Source organism: Gorilla gorilla, chromosome X (assembly GCF_029281585.2).
Source record: "Gorilla gorilla gorilla isolate KB3781 chromosome X, NHGRI_mGorGor1-v2.1_pri, whole genome shotgun sequence".
In the NCBI taxonomy this organism is placed as follows: Eukaryota; Metazoa; Chordata; class Mammalia; order Primates; family Hominidae; genus Gorilla; species Gorilla gorilla.
In genome coordinates, this window is record NC_073247.2 from 146,934,808 (window position 1) to 146,954,379 (window position 19,572).

A 19,572-nucleotide genomic window follows, 5' to 3' on the forward strand; every position below is an offset into this window, starting at 1 on the left:
TAGAAGAAAGCATGAAGTTTCCTGGAGTTTACTTGTGGGATTTTAGTATAACCTTTCCCAGTGGGTAAGCAGCTTGTCCTTCCCTCAAGGGGCTCTGTGTTTGTACGTTTCTTCGTGACTTCACATGAGCTGCACCCCTGCAACAAAGTGGCTCACAGAGGCTCATGTACAGCAGAGTCGACTTTCTATGGTTGTTGGTGTTGTTTAAAAATCAACAGAGAGGTCTTAGTGCATTGCTCAACAATTTTACTCCTAAGGAACCAGTGATGAATGAACCACAGGTAAGTATCATTGCTGGCCCAGTCATTCAGTGATTGAACTTAATAACATTGTATCTGCTCATTGAGTCTGCCAGGCACTCTTCTAAGTGCTTGGTGATGCTTTAATGACAACAGAAAAAAAAAAAAGAAAGAAAAAAGAAAAAAAAACAGATTAAAAGGCATCCTGCCATTGTGGAGTTTACATTCTAGCATGGGGAAGAAGGAACAAGTAAAACAATAAACACCGCAAGTTATGTGGGTGACAGAAGATGAAAGAGGCTATGGAACAATACAAGTTGTACAGGCAGCATAACGGGGCTCAAAACTGAAGTCAAATTGTAACTTTAAGTCATGCCTTTAAGATGCTGTCCCTGATGCCTTTTCAGTTAAATGCTTTGGCTCCGACGTTCCCTTTTGGGCCGTCCCAGGCCTCCGTCATCCTGGAATCCGCTGCTGCTAATGGGAAATATGGAATTCAAATTTAATGGCAGTGTTCATTTTAATTAAGAACTCCTTTCCTCCAGTGACTAGCAAGCTAATTTAGCATGCTTTTTAATTAATAAGTTATTTCCCTAAGCTGGGTTCCTGGTCCAGTTGGACTGGCCAGTATCTCAATTAGATTTGCCAGAAAAGTCATATACAAAATACTATTTAGGCTTACTAAGCTAACCTTTTAAGTTAAACCAGCCCCTTTACTGCTCATAAAAGGAAAGATAAACAGAATAAAAATGCTTTGTCATTACGATTTATGCACTGGGGTGATAGAAATCGCTCTCCAAATAAAGCAGAACTGAATGCTCTCCACCATGACCACATTGACGATATCATCTACTTGAGGTACGTATCCATCAGGAAGTTTCACAGAATCCAAGGTGAAAAAAATAGTATAATCTATCACCCCATTTCTTCCATGTACGCTAGTAATGCAGACCTGTGAGTATAAATAATGGAAATGATTATGGAAAAGCCCAATAATCACTGTAACCAGCTTTGCACCTCCTCACCCTGGGTCCTGCATGAGTGCAGGTCACTTCGATGCAAATCATTGATTTCCAACCTGGTTGGCCCGTTGCTAACACCAGGGGTGCTTTGTAGGAATACCCATGTCCACGCTCCACCTCAGACCAATTAAATCAGACTCTCTGGGAATGAGGCCTGGGTCTCTGATGAGAAATCCTGCTCTAAATATTACCAAAATATGTCCATTACCCTGTATTGCCCTGATTTTCCTGCTCATATTCAGACTCCAATAACCGAATCATTCTCAGCATCTACTGGTCAGCTCAAGTCCCACAACACACTCCGTTCATTGTTTCCCTACTGTTTTCTGGCACAAAGATTGTTTTTCTTCCTCCTGTTGTTGGAAGATTCTAATAACGTATGAGTATCGAGTAAAATGCACAATTTAGAACTTAATCATGTGGTTGTTCCACATAATTTTCTGATTATTTCCTTTGGGAAGTCCTGCCTTTTCAATAAGAAAAGTGGCTCCTTTGTTGGCAAAGAATATATTTCTTCATATTTTCTGGAATTCCCATTACACCCAACAGAATCCTGGGCACGAAAATTACCACCAAAGGAAGGGTTCGCAGAAACTTATAGTGGGAGCAACAGGAAAGAAATTACCGCTTCCGCATGAATGCAATGGGTGGGCTTCACAGAGCTTGCCTTGAAGTTTGAGATGCCTGGTTCAGTGGAATATTCAAAATTTAACCAGTTACCTTTATAAGGCACAAAATCTAAAACAGTCATGGAGAAATGTGAGTGTCATGATCTCTTAACTAGGTCAGGTTTAATTTCACATGTTATTTGATAGTGTACTACGTTAAAGTCAGTTCTGCTAAATCTAAAGTCCATTTTGTGCATATTTAAACAGACACACTGTAAATCTCTAAGTTCAAAAAGTTTTAATCCTTAGGCATTGATTCTCCTCTACTGATTTAACAAATTTAAATGGAGCAAAGTGTGAACCGTGCATCACAGCCAATCTGATGGAGCAGCACAGGATTTACTAAACAACTGTTTGTGTTCACAACTCCTTAGTGAGAGGCAGTCAAACGTGTAGGTAAGAGCAGAAGTTTGAACCTGGCCATGTGCGTTCGAATCTTGACACTGCCACTCACTCAGTTTGCAACCTTAGCCAAGGTGCTTAACTTCTCTGTGCCTCGTTTTCTTCATCTATAAAATGAGAAGCACGATAAGTCGCCTTCATGATACACAGCTGCTGTGAGAATTAGTTGATATGCGCGATACGCACAGAATCATCGCTGGCGCATAGCAACCACAAAATAACTGTTGATTGGTAGTAGTGGTAGCAGTACCACTAGGAAATGTTGTTACTTTCAGAATGAATCAATTTCCCCTGGTGTTGTGTTCCGCTGATGAACTCTTAAGTATGTGCCTTACAGGTTACAGTTAAGACCGTTGAGTTTCAAACAGAAGTTTACAGTAAGTTAAAAGTGAGTCACAGGATAACAACGGTACATGGAAGAATGTGGAGCAAATGGAAATCCCAACTGCAACTGAGACAGTAAATTGCCACAATGACTCCAGAAAACTAGCAATAACAACAAAGTGAAACATTTATTCACCTTAGGACCCAGCATTGTAGAATGATACAAGACACAGGGTTAGACCTCTTCTCTCTTTCTCTTTCTCTCTCTCTCTGTCTCTGTCTCTGTTAATTTACATACATTTCTTTTGTGTGGGTTTACTGTATATCTATGGGCCAATAACTCCAAAATGTATATGCCTCCAGCTCTAACCAACCTCAGGGTCAATTATCCATATGCTTACACCAATCTAACGTGTGTAAAGCTGAGTTGTTGGTATTCTCCGTATTCACCAACTTTTGTTTGCCTCAGTCGTCTATATCACAACTGGCAACTCCACCCTCACCACTGCTCAAACCAAAAACTTTGGAGGTACCTTGGACTCATCTTTCCTCCACATCAAAGATCTAATCCATTACCTCCTGGGTTCTTCTCTAACTTCAAAATATATCCAGAGTCAACTCAATCCTCAGGTTCTCCACTTCTCCATTTTCATTCACATCTCCATCATCTCTCACCAGGAATATTACAACGTTTTCCTGACTTCACCCTTCCCCTCATAGTCCCTTCTCGACAAAGCAGACAGAGTCAACATCTTTAAACAAAATTCAGGTCAGAGTCCTGCTTTTGCACCCAAGAAAACAAACTAGTAAGCTGCCTGGGGAAGCGGAGCTAATCTCCCCTTTTTTACCCAAGCTATATGGCAGCTGCAATAGACAAAAATAACACAAAAAAGTGTATCTTTGGGTATAAGCTAAATATTAGATCACATCTGCTGATTACAAAGAGAATTCAACAACACACACACACACACACACACACACACACACAGAGCCAAAAGGCGCTATCTCCAATCTCACATGTGAAGCATTTGAAGTGTATTTTAAAATTAGGTACAGATCTTTTAAAATTAGGTACAGATCTCTAATAACCAACTACAGACAAGAAACTTCTCTAGTAACCAACTACAGAAATGATCCCTGCAAGTATAGTCTTTGAAGGTTATTAAAAATAGTGTCTCTATGTACTTGTAGGATTGTTTGCTTGATTAGAAATTAATTTCTTATGTGAATGAAAAATATATCCAGGCATTACTGAGGGCATTGAACAAATGAACACACAATAGACGACAGCAGACATTTTATAATACTGCCTATTTGCCCCTATATTGTACATATTTTCAACTGGAAAGGTCTACCTCTAACATTGAAGAGGCATTGACTGAAGCCAAGTACACTGTAAGAGTTGTTCTAGGATTAAAATCCTCTCAAAAAATTAAGAATTACATCATATATCTCAAAATGTAAATCATACCTTCAGAAACAATGTCTATGAAGAAATAAATGCTGTTACTAATATAAATAATGTCTTCACATATAGAAGTAACACATCCAATTAAAACTCTGGTTCCTGAGTCTGAGGGTCCAGCACCATAAAGATGGCAAGGCACAACATCCACCTGTAAGACTTAGGAAAGAGTTACTTCAAAAACAATACAAATTTAAACACGAGAACTTACATGATGAAAACACTTGTATTTGAAAATATTTTCAACAGCCATCCTAAACACTGGAGAATGTAGTTCACTTGATAAATGGACCATTGACTTGATATGACAGTAAAAGTCATGTACGTGCTTCAAGAATTGTGAAATGTATCCCAAAACATTAATTGCATACCCAAGTTTAATGTCCTTGTACCATTAGATTCCAAGATTAAAAAAAACCTTCCTTCGCCTGCAGAAATTCACAGTGAAATGATAGTAAAGTGGAAAGATATGTAGTCATAAGCAGGTTGCGATGAAGGATATAAAACTAGTTCAAAGATGGTTTCTGTGAATCATCTAGATGGAGAACATTTCAGACAGGGAGAAAATAGGAGCATTGCTTGGGGGAAGTCAGACTAGTGCTGGGTTGTGAAAGAAGATAGAGGTGTAACATTGTAAACAGGGGTAGAGGGGCAGGGAGACAGAGAGGAAATACAACAGAATTTAGGAGCCTAGGGAGCAAAACCCTAACATCCAAGATCCAGGCCTAGGAGAGAGAAGCACGAGATAAAGTTGGAACAATAACCTCAACTGGGGGAGTTTCAATAACCAAGTCAAATTAGGGCTTTACTTTATCTACAATAGAGAGGCATACACACCTTTTTCCTTATTGGAAGTGTAATAGTCCTTCTTTTATAATCCTTAAAACTTACAAAAATAATGCAAGTTCATTGTCCTAAAAGTAAGGAAAAAAACAGATAAGCAGACAGCAAAAGGCAGTTACCCCATAATCCATATTCCATTACTAAGAGATCACCAGGGACTACATTTTGGCAGTAACACTGATTCTTATGTTTTTGTCTGTGCCATATATGTATGCCTGTTCTAAGAGTAAATTAGCATTGTATTTAGTATTAAAATATCACATTAAATGAGCACAAAAGTTTTTAAATAACAAGAGAGGACGGAAAGAGTCATAGGGAATCCCGATTAATGGATTTGCCGTAATTTACTAACCCAATTTCACATAATTGGACATTTCACTTGTGTCATAGCATTTGGACTACTTGCCTGACTTAACTATAGGATAAACTCCTAGGGTTGGAATTTGCTGATCAGAGACTTCTAATGGAAACTTGAGCCACTGAGTTATAAAGCATTTTTCATGGTTTTAAAAATAGCCTAGTTTGCTGCTATTCCCATTTCTCAACTGGTGTCTTTCCAACTGTCAATACCAATCTGATGTTTATTTTCCCCTCACTTACTGTCATGAAGGAATGAGGCATTAGCCTCCCATCCACATATCTATCACCACTTCCATCAGTATCCCAGTGGATGATCCACAGCACCCTCGGACCTCTCTGTTCCTTGACTCCACGCCAACTCACAGACATATGCAGACTAAAGCTTTGCCCATGTTTCATGGCTCCCAACTCTGTTTCTTATGCCTTGCAAATACCACCAACACAATAGCAGGTACAGACATATTCAAATGTTTGCAATAATGTGTTGTACGACAGAAGTGGCATTTCAACAAAATGGGGGCAAAGTGGATTATCCAATTAATGTTCAGGGCAACTAAATAGCCAGTAGTGAAACAAGACACCCATCCTTCTCTCAGTCCTACACACGGACAGCAAACCCAGGCTGACTGTATCTTTAGATGTAAAGAAATGAATGACTTTCAGAAGAAAAGCTAAGTGAATACTAGTGTAAATTGTGTGTTAGAATTAGCCTAAGGAAACTTCCTGAGCCCAGAAGTCACATGGACAAGATGGACATATTTATAGTATGTAAAAATTAAACAGATGGAGGAGGAGGGGAGCAAGATGGAGAAATGGGACTCTCCAGTGATTGTCCTCCTGCAGAAACATCAATGTGAAAAACTATCCTTGTATGAAAATACCATCACTTGAGAGAAGGAAACCAGGTGAGAGACCACGGTACCCAGTTATAGCATGAAAATAAGAAAAGATGCATTGAAGAGGGTAGTAAAGACAGTTTTACATTACCCATATCACCCCTTCCCCGACCTTCAACAGCACAGCATGGAGAGAGATACCATCCACCCGGAGGAGAGAGAGAGTAGCAAGCATAGGACATTGCCTGGGAACCTAATATCAGGCCTGTCACACATATACGCCATCACTTGACAGACGCCCATGGCCCCTGACTCCAAAATGGTACCTGTGGACAGGGTCTCTAGACTCATCCTGGCACCCGACAGGAAGCCGCAGCCATAGCAAAACAAACCCAATATCTGGCCCAAATCTCTGCTGAGTTATTCCAGTGGACTTATGCTCAGAATAATCTACAGCAACAGTGAGTCCTCAGTGAATGAGTGGAGCCTTGGATTCCAGTCTCGCAAGGCACCAGCCTCAATAGCTAAGGGATTGCATGCCATTGCGGCATCTGTTGCTGTGTCCCTGTGATTAGGAAGCTCCCTAGTGCTTCAATAGCTGTAGCGTTCACAAGCATAAGGACCAAAAGAGACCTATATAGAGTTTCCGGACAGGCTTAGTGCCAAAGGATGTCCCCCAAAAGCTAGACTGTAAAGACTAAAATGAATACCTACTTCATCAATACCCAGATATAAACACATGATCACAAAGATCAAGAACAATAAGGAAAACATGACATCACCAAACTGACAAAACAAGGTGCCAGTAATTGACCCTAGAGAGATAGGAATGTATGAGTTGTTTAATAAATAATTCAAAATATATATTTTCAGCATGCTCTGTGAACCTTGAAAACAATTACAGAGAAATGATTCAGAATTTAACAGAGGAATTTGAGAGAAAGATTGAAGGAATTTAAAAATCCAAACAAATCCTGAAATCAAAAAACACAATGAAGGAAATGCACAACAGAGAACATCCAGAGGACAATTGATTGAGCAAAAGAAAGAATCTGTAAACTTGGAGACAGCTTCATTGAAAATATACAGTCAGAGGAGACAAAAGAAAAAGGAAGGACACGAAACGAAAATAAAAACTTACTGAATTTCTGAGACAATTATCAGCAGAGCAATAGTATGAATCTCTCACATTCAAGAGGGAGGAGAGATTGAAAAAGTGGTAGAAAGATTATTTAAAAAATAATGGAGAGCCAACTAAACCCACAGAAAGTTACAAACATCTGGGTACTGGACGACCAAAGTTCTGCATTCAGATGCAATCCAAATAAGATTACCCCATGACATATTAACATCAAACTGTCAAAGTTGAAAGAGAATGAGAGGATCCTGAAAGCAGCAAGAGGAAAGAAGCGAATCGTATACAAGGCACTTCTAATATGCCTACCAGAAGACTTCTCAGCAGAAGCGGAATAGGCCAGGAGAGAGTAGTATAGTATATGTAAGGAACTCAAGGAAAAAAAATCTCTAACCAAGAATAATGTACCCAGAAGTGAAGGGGAGATAAAGACTTTTACAGAGAAATCACAGCTGAGAAACTTCCTCACCACCACAACTCTTACAATAAATGCTAGGGAGAGTTCTTCCAACTGACATAAGGGACGCTAATGAGTAACGCAAAAACATCTGAAGGTATAAAACTCACCAGTAAACGTAACTACACAAATTCAGAATACTCTAATAAGGTAATGGTGGTTTCCAGATCACTTATATCTTTCATGTAACAGATAGAGAACTGAACTAGTAAAAATAAAATAATTGCAATAATTTGTTGAAGGATATAAAATGTAATAAGTTGTAAAGTGTAAAATAGAGAACTCAAAATCTGGGGTTGGAGTTAAACGGTACAGTGTTTGTATTTTGTGATCAAAGTTATGTTGTCAGTAAAATAAACTGCCATGATTATGTTTTTGTAAGCCTCATGCTTACCACAAAGAAAAAATCCTATAATAGACACATTAAAACAAATAAAGAAAACAAAACATACTAATAGAGAAAAATCTCTTATCCATCAAGGAAAACAGTAAAAGAGGAAGAAAGGAAGAAATTACCTACGAAATAGATAGAAAAATGTTATCTAAATGACAACAGTAAATCCTTACCTATCAATAATTAACTTGATAGAAATGGATGACATTCTTCAACTAAAATACACAGAGTAGCTGAATGGATTTAAACAACAACAGCAACCAAACCTATGAGAGACCCACTTCTCCTTTAAGGACATTCGTAAACTGAAAGTGAAGACATGAAAAAAGATATTCTTCCATGTAAAGGGAAACCAAAAGAGAACAGGAGCAGCTAAACTGACTTCAAATAAAATAGGGTTTAAATCACAAACTGTAAAAAGAGACCAAGAAGGTCATTATATAATGGTGAAGGGGTCAATTCATGAAGAGGATATAATGATTTCCAAAAATATGCACCCAACATAGCAGCACCTAAATATATGAAGCCAATATCAAGGTCTAAATGGTGAGATAGAGTGCAATGCAATAATATTAGGGGAGTTTAACACCCAACTTGCAGCAATGAACAGATTGTCCTGAAAGAACATTGACCCCCAAAAAAGTCAGGTTTATCTGCACTCCAGACCAAATGGACCTAACAGTCATTACAGAACATTCCATCCAAATACTGCAAAACACGTATTCTTTCCAACTGTATGTGGAACATACTGGAGGATAGATTATGTGGAAGGTCATTGTAGGGTCCAGCTCCACAGGGTCGGTGGGTCTCTCCCCGTGTGTGGAGACGAGAGAGTGTAGAAATAAAGACACAAGACAAAGAGATAAAAGAAAAGGCAGCTGGGCCCGGGAGACCACTACCACCAAGTTGCGGAGACCGGTAGTGGCCCCAAATGCCAGGCTGCACTGATATTTATTGGATACAAGACAAAGGGGCAAGATAAGGAGAGTGAGCCATCTCCAATCATAGGTAAGGCCACGTGGGTCACGTGTCCACTGGACAGGGGGCCCTTCCCTGCCTGGCAACCGAGGCAGAGAGAGAGAGAGGAGACAAAGAGAGAAACAACTTACATCATTATTTCTGCTTATTAGAGACTTTTAGTACTTTCACTAATTTTGCTACTGCTATCTAGAAGGCAGAGCCAGGTGTACAGGATGGAACATGAAGGCAGACTAGGAGTGTGACCACTGAAGCACAGCATCGCAGGGAGACGGTTAGGCCTCCGGATAACTGCAGTCAAGCCCGACTAATGTCAGGCCCTCCACAAGAGGTGGAGGAGTAGAGTCTTCTCTAAACTCCCCGGGGGAAAGGGAGACTCCCTTTCCCGGTCCGCTAAGTAGCCGGTGTTTTTCCTTGACACTGAGGCTACCACTAGACCACGGTCTGCCTGGCAACGGGCGTCTTCCCAGACGCTGGCGTTACCGCTAGACCAAGGAGCCCTCTGGTGGCCCTGTCTGGGCATGACAGAAGGCTCACACTCTTGTCTTCTGGTCACTTCTCACTGTGTCCTCTCAGCTCCTATCTGTGTATGGCCTGGTTTTTCCTAGGTTATGGTTATAGAGCGAGGATTATTATAATATTGGAATAAAGAGTAATTGCTACAAACTAATGATTAATGATATTCATATATAATCATATCTAAGATCTATATCTGGCATAACTATTCTTGTTTTATATTTTATTATACTGGAACAGCTCGTGCTCGGTCTCTTGCCTCGGAACCTGGGTGGCTTGCTGCCCACAGGTCATAAAAAAGGTCTTAGGAAATTAAAGGAGTTTGAAACAATATCAAATCACTTCTCTAACCACAATAGTAAAATACTAGAAGTGAATAAAATTAGGAACTTTGGAAACTTTAGAAGCGGATGGAAATTAAACAACATGCTCTTAAATAACTAATGGGTCAATGAGGAAATTAAAAGCAAAGTGTTAACATTTCTTGAGATGAAGGAAACTGAAGGCACAACATACAAAAACCCATGCAATACAGCAAAAGCAATTCTAAAAGTGAAGTTTACATCAATAAAGCCTACCTCAAAAGAAAAGATACATCTTAAATAAACAACCTCACACTCCACCTTGAATAACTAGAAAAAAAAAGAAAAAATGCAATCCAAAGTAGGAGGACAGAAATCATAAACGTAAGAGCAGAAATAAATCAAATAGACATGAGAAGAACAATACAAATATCAATGAAACAATCAGTTGTTTTCTTGAAGAGGTAAACCAAATCAACAAAATTTTAGCTAGACTAAAGGAAAAAAGGGAGAATATTCAAGTAAATAAAATCAAAGATGAAAAATGAGATAGTACAACTGACATCACCAAAATAAAACGGATCATAAGGACTATTGTAACAATCATCTGCCTACAAATAGGACAAGCTAGAAGAAATGGATACATTCCTGGACACATACAGCCTACCGAGATGTAATAGTGAAGAAATGGAAAATCTGTTCAGACAATTAACAAGTAAGGAAAGTGATTCAGTAATAAAAAAAAATCCCCCATCAATGAAAAGTCTAAGACAGAACGGCTTCCCTGCCTAATACTACCAAAATTTCTATATAAAGAAGAAGAATTAATAGCTGTACTTTTAAAACTCTTTCAAAAAAACAGACAAGAAAGGAACACATCCAAATGCATTCTATCACATCATATTACCCTGCTAGAAAACCCAGACAAAGAAACACAAAGAAGAGAAAACTGAAAAAAAGACGTGCCAAAATTCCTGATGAACACAGTTGTGAAAATCTTTAAGAAATTATTAGTAAACCAAATTCAACAGCACATTAAAAACATCATTCACCATGATCTAGAGGGATTCATCCCTGGGATGTAAGGAAGTTTCAACATACACAAATCAATAAATGTGACATATCGCATGAACAGAATGAAGCACAAAAGCCATAGGATCCTTCCAATTTAAGCAGTAAAAGCATTTAACCAAATTCCACATCCCTACTTGATAAAAGCTCCACAAATTAGGTATAGGATGAGTGCACCTCAACACAATAAAGGTTGTATATGATAAACCCACAGGTAATGTCATACTGAATGGGGAAATGTTGCAGGCTTTTCCTATAAGACCTAGAACAAGACAGAAAGCCCACTTTTGCCCATTCTATCGCACATAGTCCTGGAAGTACTGGCCAGAGAAATTAGACAAGAAGAAACAAAAGGCATCTAAATTCAAAAGGAAGAATTTAGATTGGCCCTGTTTGCAGACTGGAAGTTCTTACATATAAATAACCCTGAAGACACCACCAAACAGCTACTAGGTCTAATAAACAAATTCAGGAAAGTGGCATGATACACAACCAACATGCAAGAATCAGTAGTGTTTCTATACGCCAATAATGAACTATCCGAGAAAGATATCAAGAAACAATCCCATTTACAGAAAATTCAAAAAATAGAATAGGAATAAATTTAACCAAGAAGGTGAAGGATTGCGACACTGAAAACAATAAACCATTGACAAAGGAAATTGAATGAGGCAGGAATGAATGGAAATATATCATGTGTTCATGGACAGAAAGAATAAATATTGTTAAAGTGTCCATAACCTAAAGCAATCTACAGATCCAATACAACTGCTAAAAAAATACCAATGACATTCTTCTTGGAAATAGATGAAACACTCCTAAAATTTGTATGGAACCATGAAAGATTCCAGATACCTGAAGCAGTCTGGAATACAAAGAACAAAGCTGGAGGCACCATACTACTTGATGTCAAAACATATGACAAAGCTACAGTAAGCATAACAGCTTGGTACCAGTATAAAAGCAGATACTTCAACCAATGGAGCAGAATACGCAGACCGGAATGAAATCCGTGCTTTTACAGTCAACTGATTTTCGACAAAAGGCCCAGGAACACACAATCTTGAGAAAGTACAGCCTCTTCAATAAATGATGTTGAAAATAACTGGATATTCATCTGAGAAAAATGAATTTCCACCCTTATCTCTCAGCATGTATGTAAATCAACTCAAAATGATTTAAAGCTTTAAAAGGAAGACCCAAAGCTATGAAACTACTAGAAGGAGACATAGGGAGAAAAGCTCCATGACATTGTTTTGGGCAACAATTTTAAAAATAGGACCTCCAAAGTAAAGACAACAAAAGGAAAAACACACAAATGGGATTACATCGAACTAAAAAGGTTCTGCACCACAAAGGAAATGATCAAAGAGTGGAGAGACAATCTACAGGATAGGAAAAACATTGACAATCTATACATCTAGTAAGGGGTAAGTTTATAAAATGTGTGAGTAACTCCAACTCAATAGTAAGAAAAAAATAATCCTATTAAAAATGAGCAAAAGACCTGAATAGACATTTCTCAAAATGAGACATACAAATGGACAATGAGCATAAAAAAATCCTCACCTTCTCTAATCATCAGGGCAATGCAAATCAAAACCACAGAGATACTGCCTAACACATGTAAGAGTGGCTAACATTAAAAAGACAAGAGATAACAAGTGTTGGCAAGGATGTGGAGAAATTGGAACCTTTATGCATGGTTGGTGGGATGTAAATTGTTACAGCCATTATGGAACACAGTATGGAGGGTCGCCAAAATTTTAACAATGGAACTATCACATGAATCCATGAATCCCTCTACTGAGCATGTATCCAAAGAGAGTGTCATCAGTGTGTCAAAGAGATGTCAGCACTTCCATGTTTATTGCAACCCTATTCACAACAGCCAAGAAACAAAAGCAATCTAAGTGTCCATCTATGGATGAGTGGATAAAGGAAATGTGGTGTAAATACACAATGGAATACTATTCAGCCATAAAACAGAACCAAATCTTGCCATTTGGGATAACATGGATGAACCTGAAGAACGATATGTAAGTGAAATAAGCCAGTCACATAAACACAAATAACGGCATGGTCTCATTCACATGCAGAATATAAAAATTTGACCTCATAGCAGTGTAGAGTAAAATGGTGGTTGCCAGATGCTTGGGTTGTTAGGGTGGATGGAGGAATGAGGAGATGCTGGTGAAAGGACATATCATTACAGTTATATAAAAGGAACTTTTTTTAACTGTCCAGAATGGGCAAATATATACAAACAGAAAATGGATAAGTGATTTCCTTGGGCTGGATGTTGTAGGCGGAGGGGACAGTGGGGGATCAGGGAGAAAGGGGAAGACTATGAATAGTTATGGAGCTTCCTTTTACAGTGATGAAAATGTTCTAAAGTTGTTTGTGGTGATGGTTGCCTAACCCTGTGAACAATCTAAAAACCACTGGATTGTACCCTGTAGATGGGAGAATTGCATGGTGAATCACGTGACATATCTCAATAAGGATGTAAAAGAATGAAAGACATAAAGCAAAGAAAAAAGATGGCATCAGAGGAAATACTACAAGGACGTCACATACAAACTTTCCTATTACAAATCTAATTTTCCTACCATAGAGATAGCGGTAAATTTTCCTAATGTATCAGTAGGTCTAAGAAAGGAAACTTGCTGTAATCTCATTAAGATCCTTAATAATTCCAAGTGAACGATGAGACTGCTTTCCCCTTCTCATATTTGCAAAGATTTCAGATCGAGAATGTTGTCGTCCTTGCCTATAGGGGCAGAGAGGCAGTCTCACCTCCTATTGCCGAGAGAATCAATTAGTACAGTAGAGCTAAAGAATAATTTCATAGTAGCCACTGAATGGGTAAACATCTGGACTCAGGTGATGTTCTCAGGACTCCGTAAATCTGCCAAATGTTATTGAATTGTACCCTTAAGAGAGTTCTGTGGTTTGTGAACTATACCTCCATGAAGCTCTTTTTAATATGTTTACAAGGCATATGGTTTCACATAGTAATTCTACTGCTATGAATGCACACAATAGAAAACGTTTTTTTACCTGATAAAGGAAGTTGCAGGATTATCTAGAGTCCAATAATTAATATTGTTACCCATACTGTTTAAAGATTAGAAGAATAGATGAGTAATTTTTATGTTTTAAAGCAGAAATCACTACAAATATTAGAACACAAGAACCTACAGCTTCAGAGGAGGGGGGCTTCAAATTGCAGTCTACATCCACTCTACGGATCACAGTAGAGATGTTGGATTAATACAAGAAAAGAAAGATGCAGAAAGAAAGCCCACTGGGATAAGACACAACTCCCAGACTCATGCACATCTCACCTTGATTGTTCTCAATCCATAAAGTATTTTATCTTCTTCCACAACCACATTAACTTTTTGTCCAACTTTTAGAGGCACGTTGCCAGTCACAACATCACTACTGAAGTAGATCGACTCATCAATCATGCCATAATCACCACAGAAATGTGCTTTTCGCATGTGGGAGAGAATTGGCTTGAATATACAGGGACCTGTCCCCACGAGTTTCTGGGGCTCCAGTGTTCTGCCATGGAGCTTCCAACTGGCCCCACGCCGTGAAGGCGTTGCAGATGTGCTGATATCAGATGCTTCTCAGCTCATTTAGGGATACATGCAATGAAGAAAATGAAATAAGATAATGATCTTTAGCCGGATCTGGCAAACTATGACCCTTCTGCCAATTCTGGCCTGATGCCTGCAATGATTCTCAAAACATAAAGTTCTATTTAGGTAACTGGAGCCTAATCAGGGACCAATAGATTGTACCTAGTGTTCGTCTCATCATGATTATGCATACTGTTAATCAAAAAGGCACCTTGAAGTCTCATCATGATTGTGGTTTCATCCTCTAACCACCTGTAGCTTTTAGAGGTTCTGGTTCGTCATTTCACTCCTCTTGTGAGATGCATAAAAGTTTAATTATACATCTACCAAGGGGATATGTTCTATGAATGTAAACAACTCCTCTTTGTTATGCTTAGTGTGTAGTTCTCTGTTTTGTCAAAATTTCATATTCTACTTAATCAGCCCTATTTACAAGGATCCCTGTTCTCTTGGTGTTGGAGAATACAGTGTTTCAAATTGAAGCTCTTATATCTATTGGCAAACCTGAGGTTGCACGTACACCTCCATTACCAGCCCAGGAATATGGAGTTTATTCTATATTTTCCTCTTTCCACCTTTCCACATGTATTCTTTCCTTCTCAGCTTTGGAGAAACCGACCTTCCACTATCCTCTGTGTATTTACTTCTTTGCACAATCCTGCCGTATATGCTCTCCTACTGTGGACAACCTTCCATCTGTTCTCTAACTCCCTCTTCTCATGGACCCTGGCTTGCAGGAGTCCTTCTTGGAACCATTTTTGGCAGGCTCCATGCCTACCTTCCTAAACTTGGGTGCCCTGCTCTACAGGGAAGGGAGGGCTAGAAAAAAGGCTCTCTGTTGCCTGTGGAACTCCTCACAAAACTGACTTTTAGTCACCACTTCATTGTAATAGTCACCCAGGACAACCTGGGTTAAGTGCTTCATGAGATTCTTTCTAGAGCTGCTGGCCTGGCCAGAAGAGTGAAGCCTTGGGCTTGGTTAAGGCCTATCGGTCTAAACATCCACAACTGAGGACTCAGATGAGTTAGCACTTGTGTTCATCTCATAAGAACGGGAAGGGAGTGCACCCTGCTGGGGCAACCTCATCCTACAGCAATTTCACTTCCTCAGAGCATTGCCCCAGTTAACCCTAAATATGTGGATTAGAAACTTCATTCACTAATCTTCTGTATAGTTGAAGGGCTACTGTATATACAAAGGGTGAAAAGCATATTATTTTTGAAGTTCCATTGAAAAGAAACAAAAAGTGGCCGAGCACATTGGCTCACGCCTGTAATCTCAGAACTTTCGGAGGCTGAGGCGGGCAGATTACCTGAGGTCAAGTGTTTGAGACCAGCCTGGCCAAAGTGGTGAAACTTCGTCTAAAAAATACACACAAAAAAATTAGCTTGGCATGGTTGCATGCACCTTAGTCCCAGCTACTCGGGAAGGCTGAGGCAGAAGAATTTCTTGAACCCAGGAGGCGGAGGTCGCTGTGAGCCAAGAACATGCCACTGCACTCCAGCCTGGGCAACAAAGGGAGACTCCATTTCAAAAAAAAAAAAGAAAGAAAGAAAGAAAAGGAAACAAAAGGTACAAGTTATTCTGACAGCATAAAGAACATCCCTCACAGTGGCTGGGGGACTGAAAATCTGTGTTCCCCTAAAATTTCTTTGTAATTCCCAATGTAATCATATATGGAGGCGGGGCCTTTGGGAGGCTATTAGGCTTAGATGGGGTCATGAGACTAGAGTCCCATAATGGGATTTGTATCCTTAGAAGTAGAGGAAGAGAAGCCAGCATTTGCTCCCACTCCTCCATGGAAGGAAATAGCCAGAAGGTGACCATCTTCAAGCCAGAAAGAGGGCCCTCACCAGGAACCGAATCAGTCAGCACCTTATTCTTGGACCTTCTAGCCTCCAAAACTGTGCGATATAAATGTCCGTGGTATTGTGTTATAGCAGACCAAGCTAAGACAACAGAGAGCTGACATTGACATTCTGTGACAAATAGAAGCAATCCATACACTCATTGAGTTTTGAAAAACAAAGATATGGATTGGGAAAACTCCTATCCCATGAGGATCCCAAACTTCCAAAGGATGGAAATTTTATCCATCTATTAAATCATAATGAATAACATACTTATTGGTACATGTCATCTAAAGCCTTGTCACTCTATTCTTATAGAAATGTTTGTCTAAACACTAGTCCAACACTTATTTCCAGTGTAGCTTTTCTAATGGAAGGAGTAACATTTTACTCCATGGTGCAATTCATGTACATAAGTGAGGCTGAGTCACTGATATGCAAGAGAACCCAATTTATTGGACGATTTTTGTTATAAGTTGCTCCTGTGGTCAGACTCCTGGGGACAGGTTGCAAAGCCAGGAAACAGCTGCGTTGAGCCGGGATCTAATGTCTTCTGAACTACAGCTCTTATGTTTACAGCCAGCTGTAACATTATCCTGAATGAGGCCAAATCCTGTTTAGATAGATGCACGTAGGAAAGCAAAGTATTCAGATTTGGTGTGAATTGCCTTAAAACCAGATCCTTTCTCAGGTTGCCTGGAATGGTTCGGGATGTTACCCTTTTCTAATTCAATTAATTGCTGTGGTATTTATTGAGAACCTACCATGTGCCCAGCACTGTTCTAGATGCTGAAGGCCCAGAAGATGGAAAAAGCAACAACGTACAAAAGCTCTTCAGTCATGAAGCTGACATATAAGTGGGAAGAGACAGACAATAAATACTCTGATAAGCATATCGATAAGTAAGAATTTCTGTATAGCAGTTAGTGACAGAAAGAAAAGTAAGCAGGTGTTTGTGATAGGAGGTTTTTGATGGCAGTGACCACGGACTGATTGTTTTCAATATTTTCAGTCGGAGTCAGTCTCCCTGATTTGAGGGTGAAACATGCAGGTCATTAGAAGCCAAGAAGGTGAATCACATGTTTATATCTGTGCTGGAATCTGGCACTGAATGATTGCTTCATGGATACTTGTGAAGGTGTGCATTTTGTTCATGGGAGACAGTTAAAACATGAGAAGATTTAATGGGGTGCATGGCATCCCTGTTCAGAATTGCTGTTAATCTACTTTGTGTCCAGCCCTTGTATATGCCAAGCACTGGGCAAAGGGCCTTGGGGCACACACGTCATTTAATGCTCACAAAGAATCCTATGAAAGAAGTCCCAGTAGCGTCGTGTCCATTCTACAGCCAAGTCAGGGACACAAACAGGAAAGAGGGGGCACACAGCTGCTCTGTGTCCCAGCGGAATTCATCCCATGACATTCAGGCCCAGCAGCCATTTCTTATCTGATGTGTTCCCAGACTCTGAAGGCACCTCCTGCCACAAAAGATCACAAAGTTTCAAGGGGGTTGTATAGAAGAGCCCCTTCTTTGTTCTGCAGTATTCTCTCAGCAGGGACCTGTCTTCCTGGTGCTGGAATCTACCTGTAGCTTCTCTGCCAGAGAAGATACATTCCTACCTGAAGCTTCTGTTTGCAGAGAAGGCGATTTCTTAGCTCTTTCTAAGGCTATTCCTTAGCAGCAATCTCTCACTGCGGCGTCCATTATTAGCTCTATTTCTGCCAGCAGGGACACATGGAAGGGTTTTGGGCATATTTTTAAGTATCTGAGTGGCTGCTGTCTCTTTGGTTCTTTCTGCTTTCTTCTCTGCCATGATGGAAACTAAAAAATTTCACCCAGTGATGTTGTTTCAATCATTTGTTTTAGGTGCTGAGACTACAGGTATGTTTTCAAGGGATTGATAGTTTTTGCTGATGGATGGCATGGAGTGTGTAAAGAAAATGGAGAAAACTAAGGGTTATGGCAGGGATATGATGTTACCCACTGTGTGAACTGAACTGACATCATCTGAGATGGAGCAGATTAAGGGAGGTTCAGGGGTTGGGAGAAGTTCCGGACATGTGAAATTTTGGACACCTTACCCTTGAGATGTCTACAGGACAAATATATGTGTGACTCAGTATATATATGGGATTGGGAGTTACCTGCATTTAGATGCCATGGGGCTGACGTGTGGATAGAGAAGCCATTCAGGGCCTGGGCCCTGGAGCACTCTTGTGGGATCGTGATAGAGGGAAGAGCTCACAAAAGAGGCTGAGAAGGAGCCTTTCTGGGAGAGGGTTGTCACACAGAAGACCAAAGAACTTATTTCAAGGAATGGGGAGTCTACAACTGGGTCAAACACTAAGAGGTTGAGTGATGCGAGCCTAGTATATTGACCACTGGATTTGGTGACCTGGAAGTTTCCTGTCATCTTAAGAGCAAATTAGGGACATGATGTGGGTTAAAGCCTGATGCCAGAGGAATAATGAGGGAATGGGAGCTCAGGAAGTGAGCAGAGGTGATTCTTGAAATAGCATTTGCTGTGGGGGGCAGGATGCAGAGGAATGGGACTGAAAGGGAAATGAGGCCAAGGAAGCTTATTTATCTATGTACATTTTTAAGATGGGAGTTATTTGTCTGTGAAGTTTTTAAGATGGGTGATTCTTGGGTATGTTTGCATGTTACTCCGTTAGAGCCAAAGATAAAAAATGATTGTTGACACAGGAGGAAGAGAGGCAATAGCAATAGAAGCAATATCCTCAGAGAACATGTGTCAAGAGAATGGTTCCATGTGCTCAGTGGAGGGTCAGCCCTGGGTAGGGGCTGAGATATCCTTCCATTGTTACAAGAGAGAAGGAAGAGGAAGCCAGGATGCGTGCCAGGAGGTTCACAGAGGAGGTCCTGTCTCACGGACTTTGTTTTCCTAGGAAATAAGAGGAAATGTCTGCCTATCTGTGTGTCCTAATTTTTTTATTGACAATCATAGAATATTGGAGTAATCAAAATGTACAAGAGCAGTTGTTGTGGGTTGAATTTTGCCCCGAAAGAGATATGCTGTAGGTCTGAGTACCAG

At 39.9% G+C, this 19,572-nt stretch overlaps 1 protein-coding gene and 1 pseudogene across 1 annotated transcript; both read right to left on the reverse strand.

The window, feature by feature from the left end:
• Positions 1–396: 396 nt before the first annotated feature.
• LOC101143635 (cancer/testis antigen 55-like) lies at positions 397–14,521 on the reverse strand. The gene is made up of 5 exons (XM_031005755.3): positions 14,363–14,521; positions 4,127–4,271; positions 1,887–1,999; positions 1,004–1,191; positions 397–716 (listed from the first exon to the last, which is right to left on the reverse strand). Exons 1-5 carry the CDS (start codon positions 14,519–14,521, stop codon positions 647–649), a joined length of 675 nt encoding a protein of 224 aa, XP_030861615.1. The 3' UTR covers positions 397–646.
• On the reverse strand, positions 3,713–3,808 carry LOC115932612 (uncharacterized; annotated as a pseudogene).
• Positions 14,522–19,572: the final 5,051 nt, after the last annotated feature.

What these genes read in the sequence shown, in the direction of transcription:
- LOC101143635 (XM_031005755.3), bottom strand. Translation starts at nt 14,521, where the DNA reads ATGCGAAAAGCACATTTCTGTGGTGATTATGGCATGATTGATGAGTCG. An exon ending in ATGGATTGAGAACAATCAAG is followed by an intron (nt 4,272 to 14,362) that starts GTGAGATGTGCA and finishes TAAGTCTTACAG; the next exon opens with GTGGATGTTGTGCCTTGCCA. An exon ending in ATCACCCCAGTGCATAAATC is followed by an intron (nt 717 to 1,003) that starts GTAATGACAAAG and finishes ATTTCCCATTAG; the next exon opens with CAGCAGCGGATTCCAGGATG.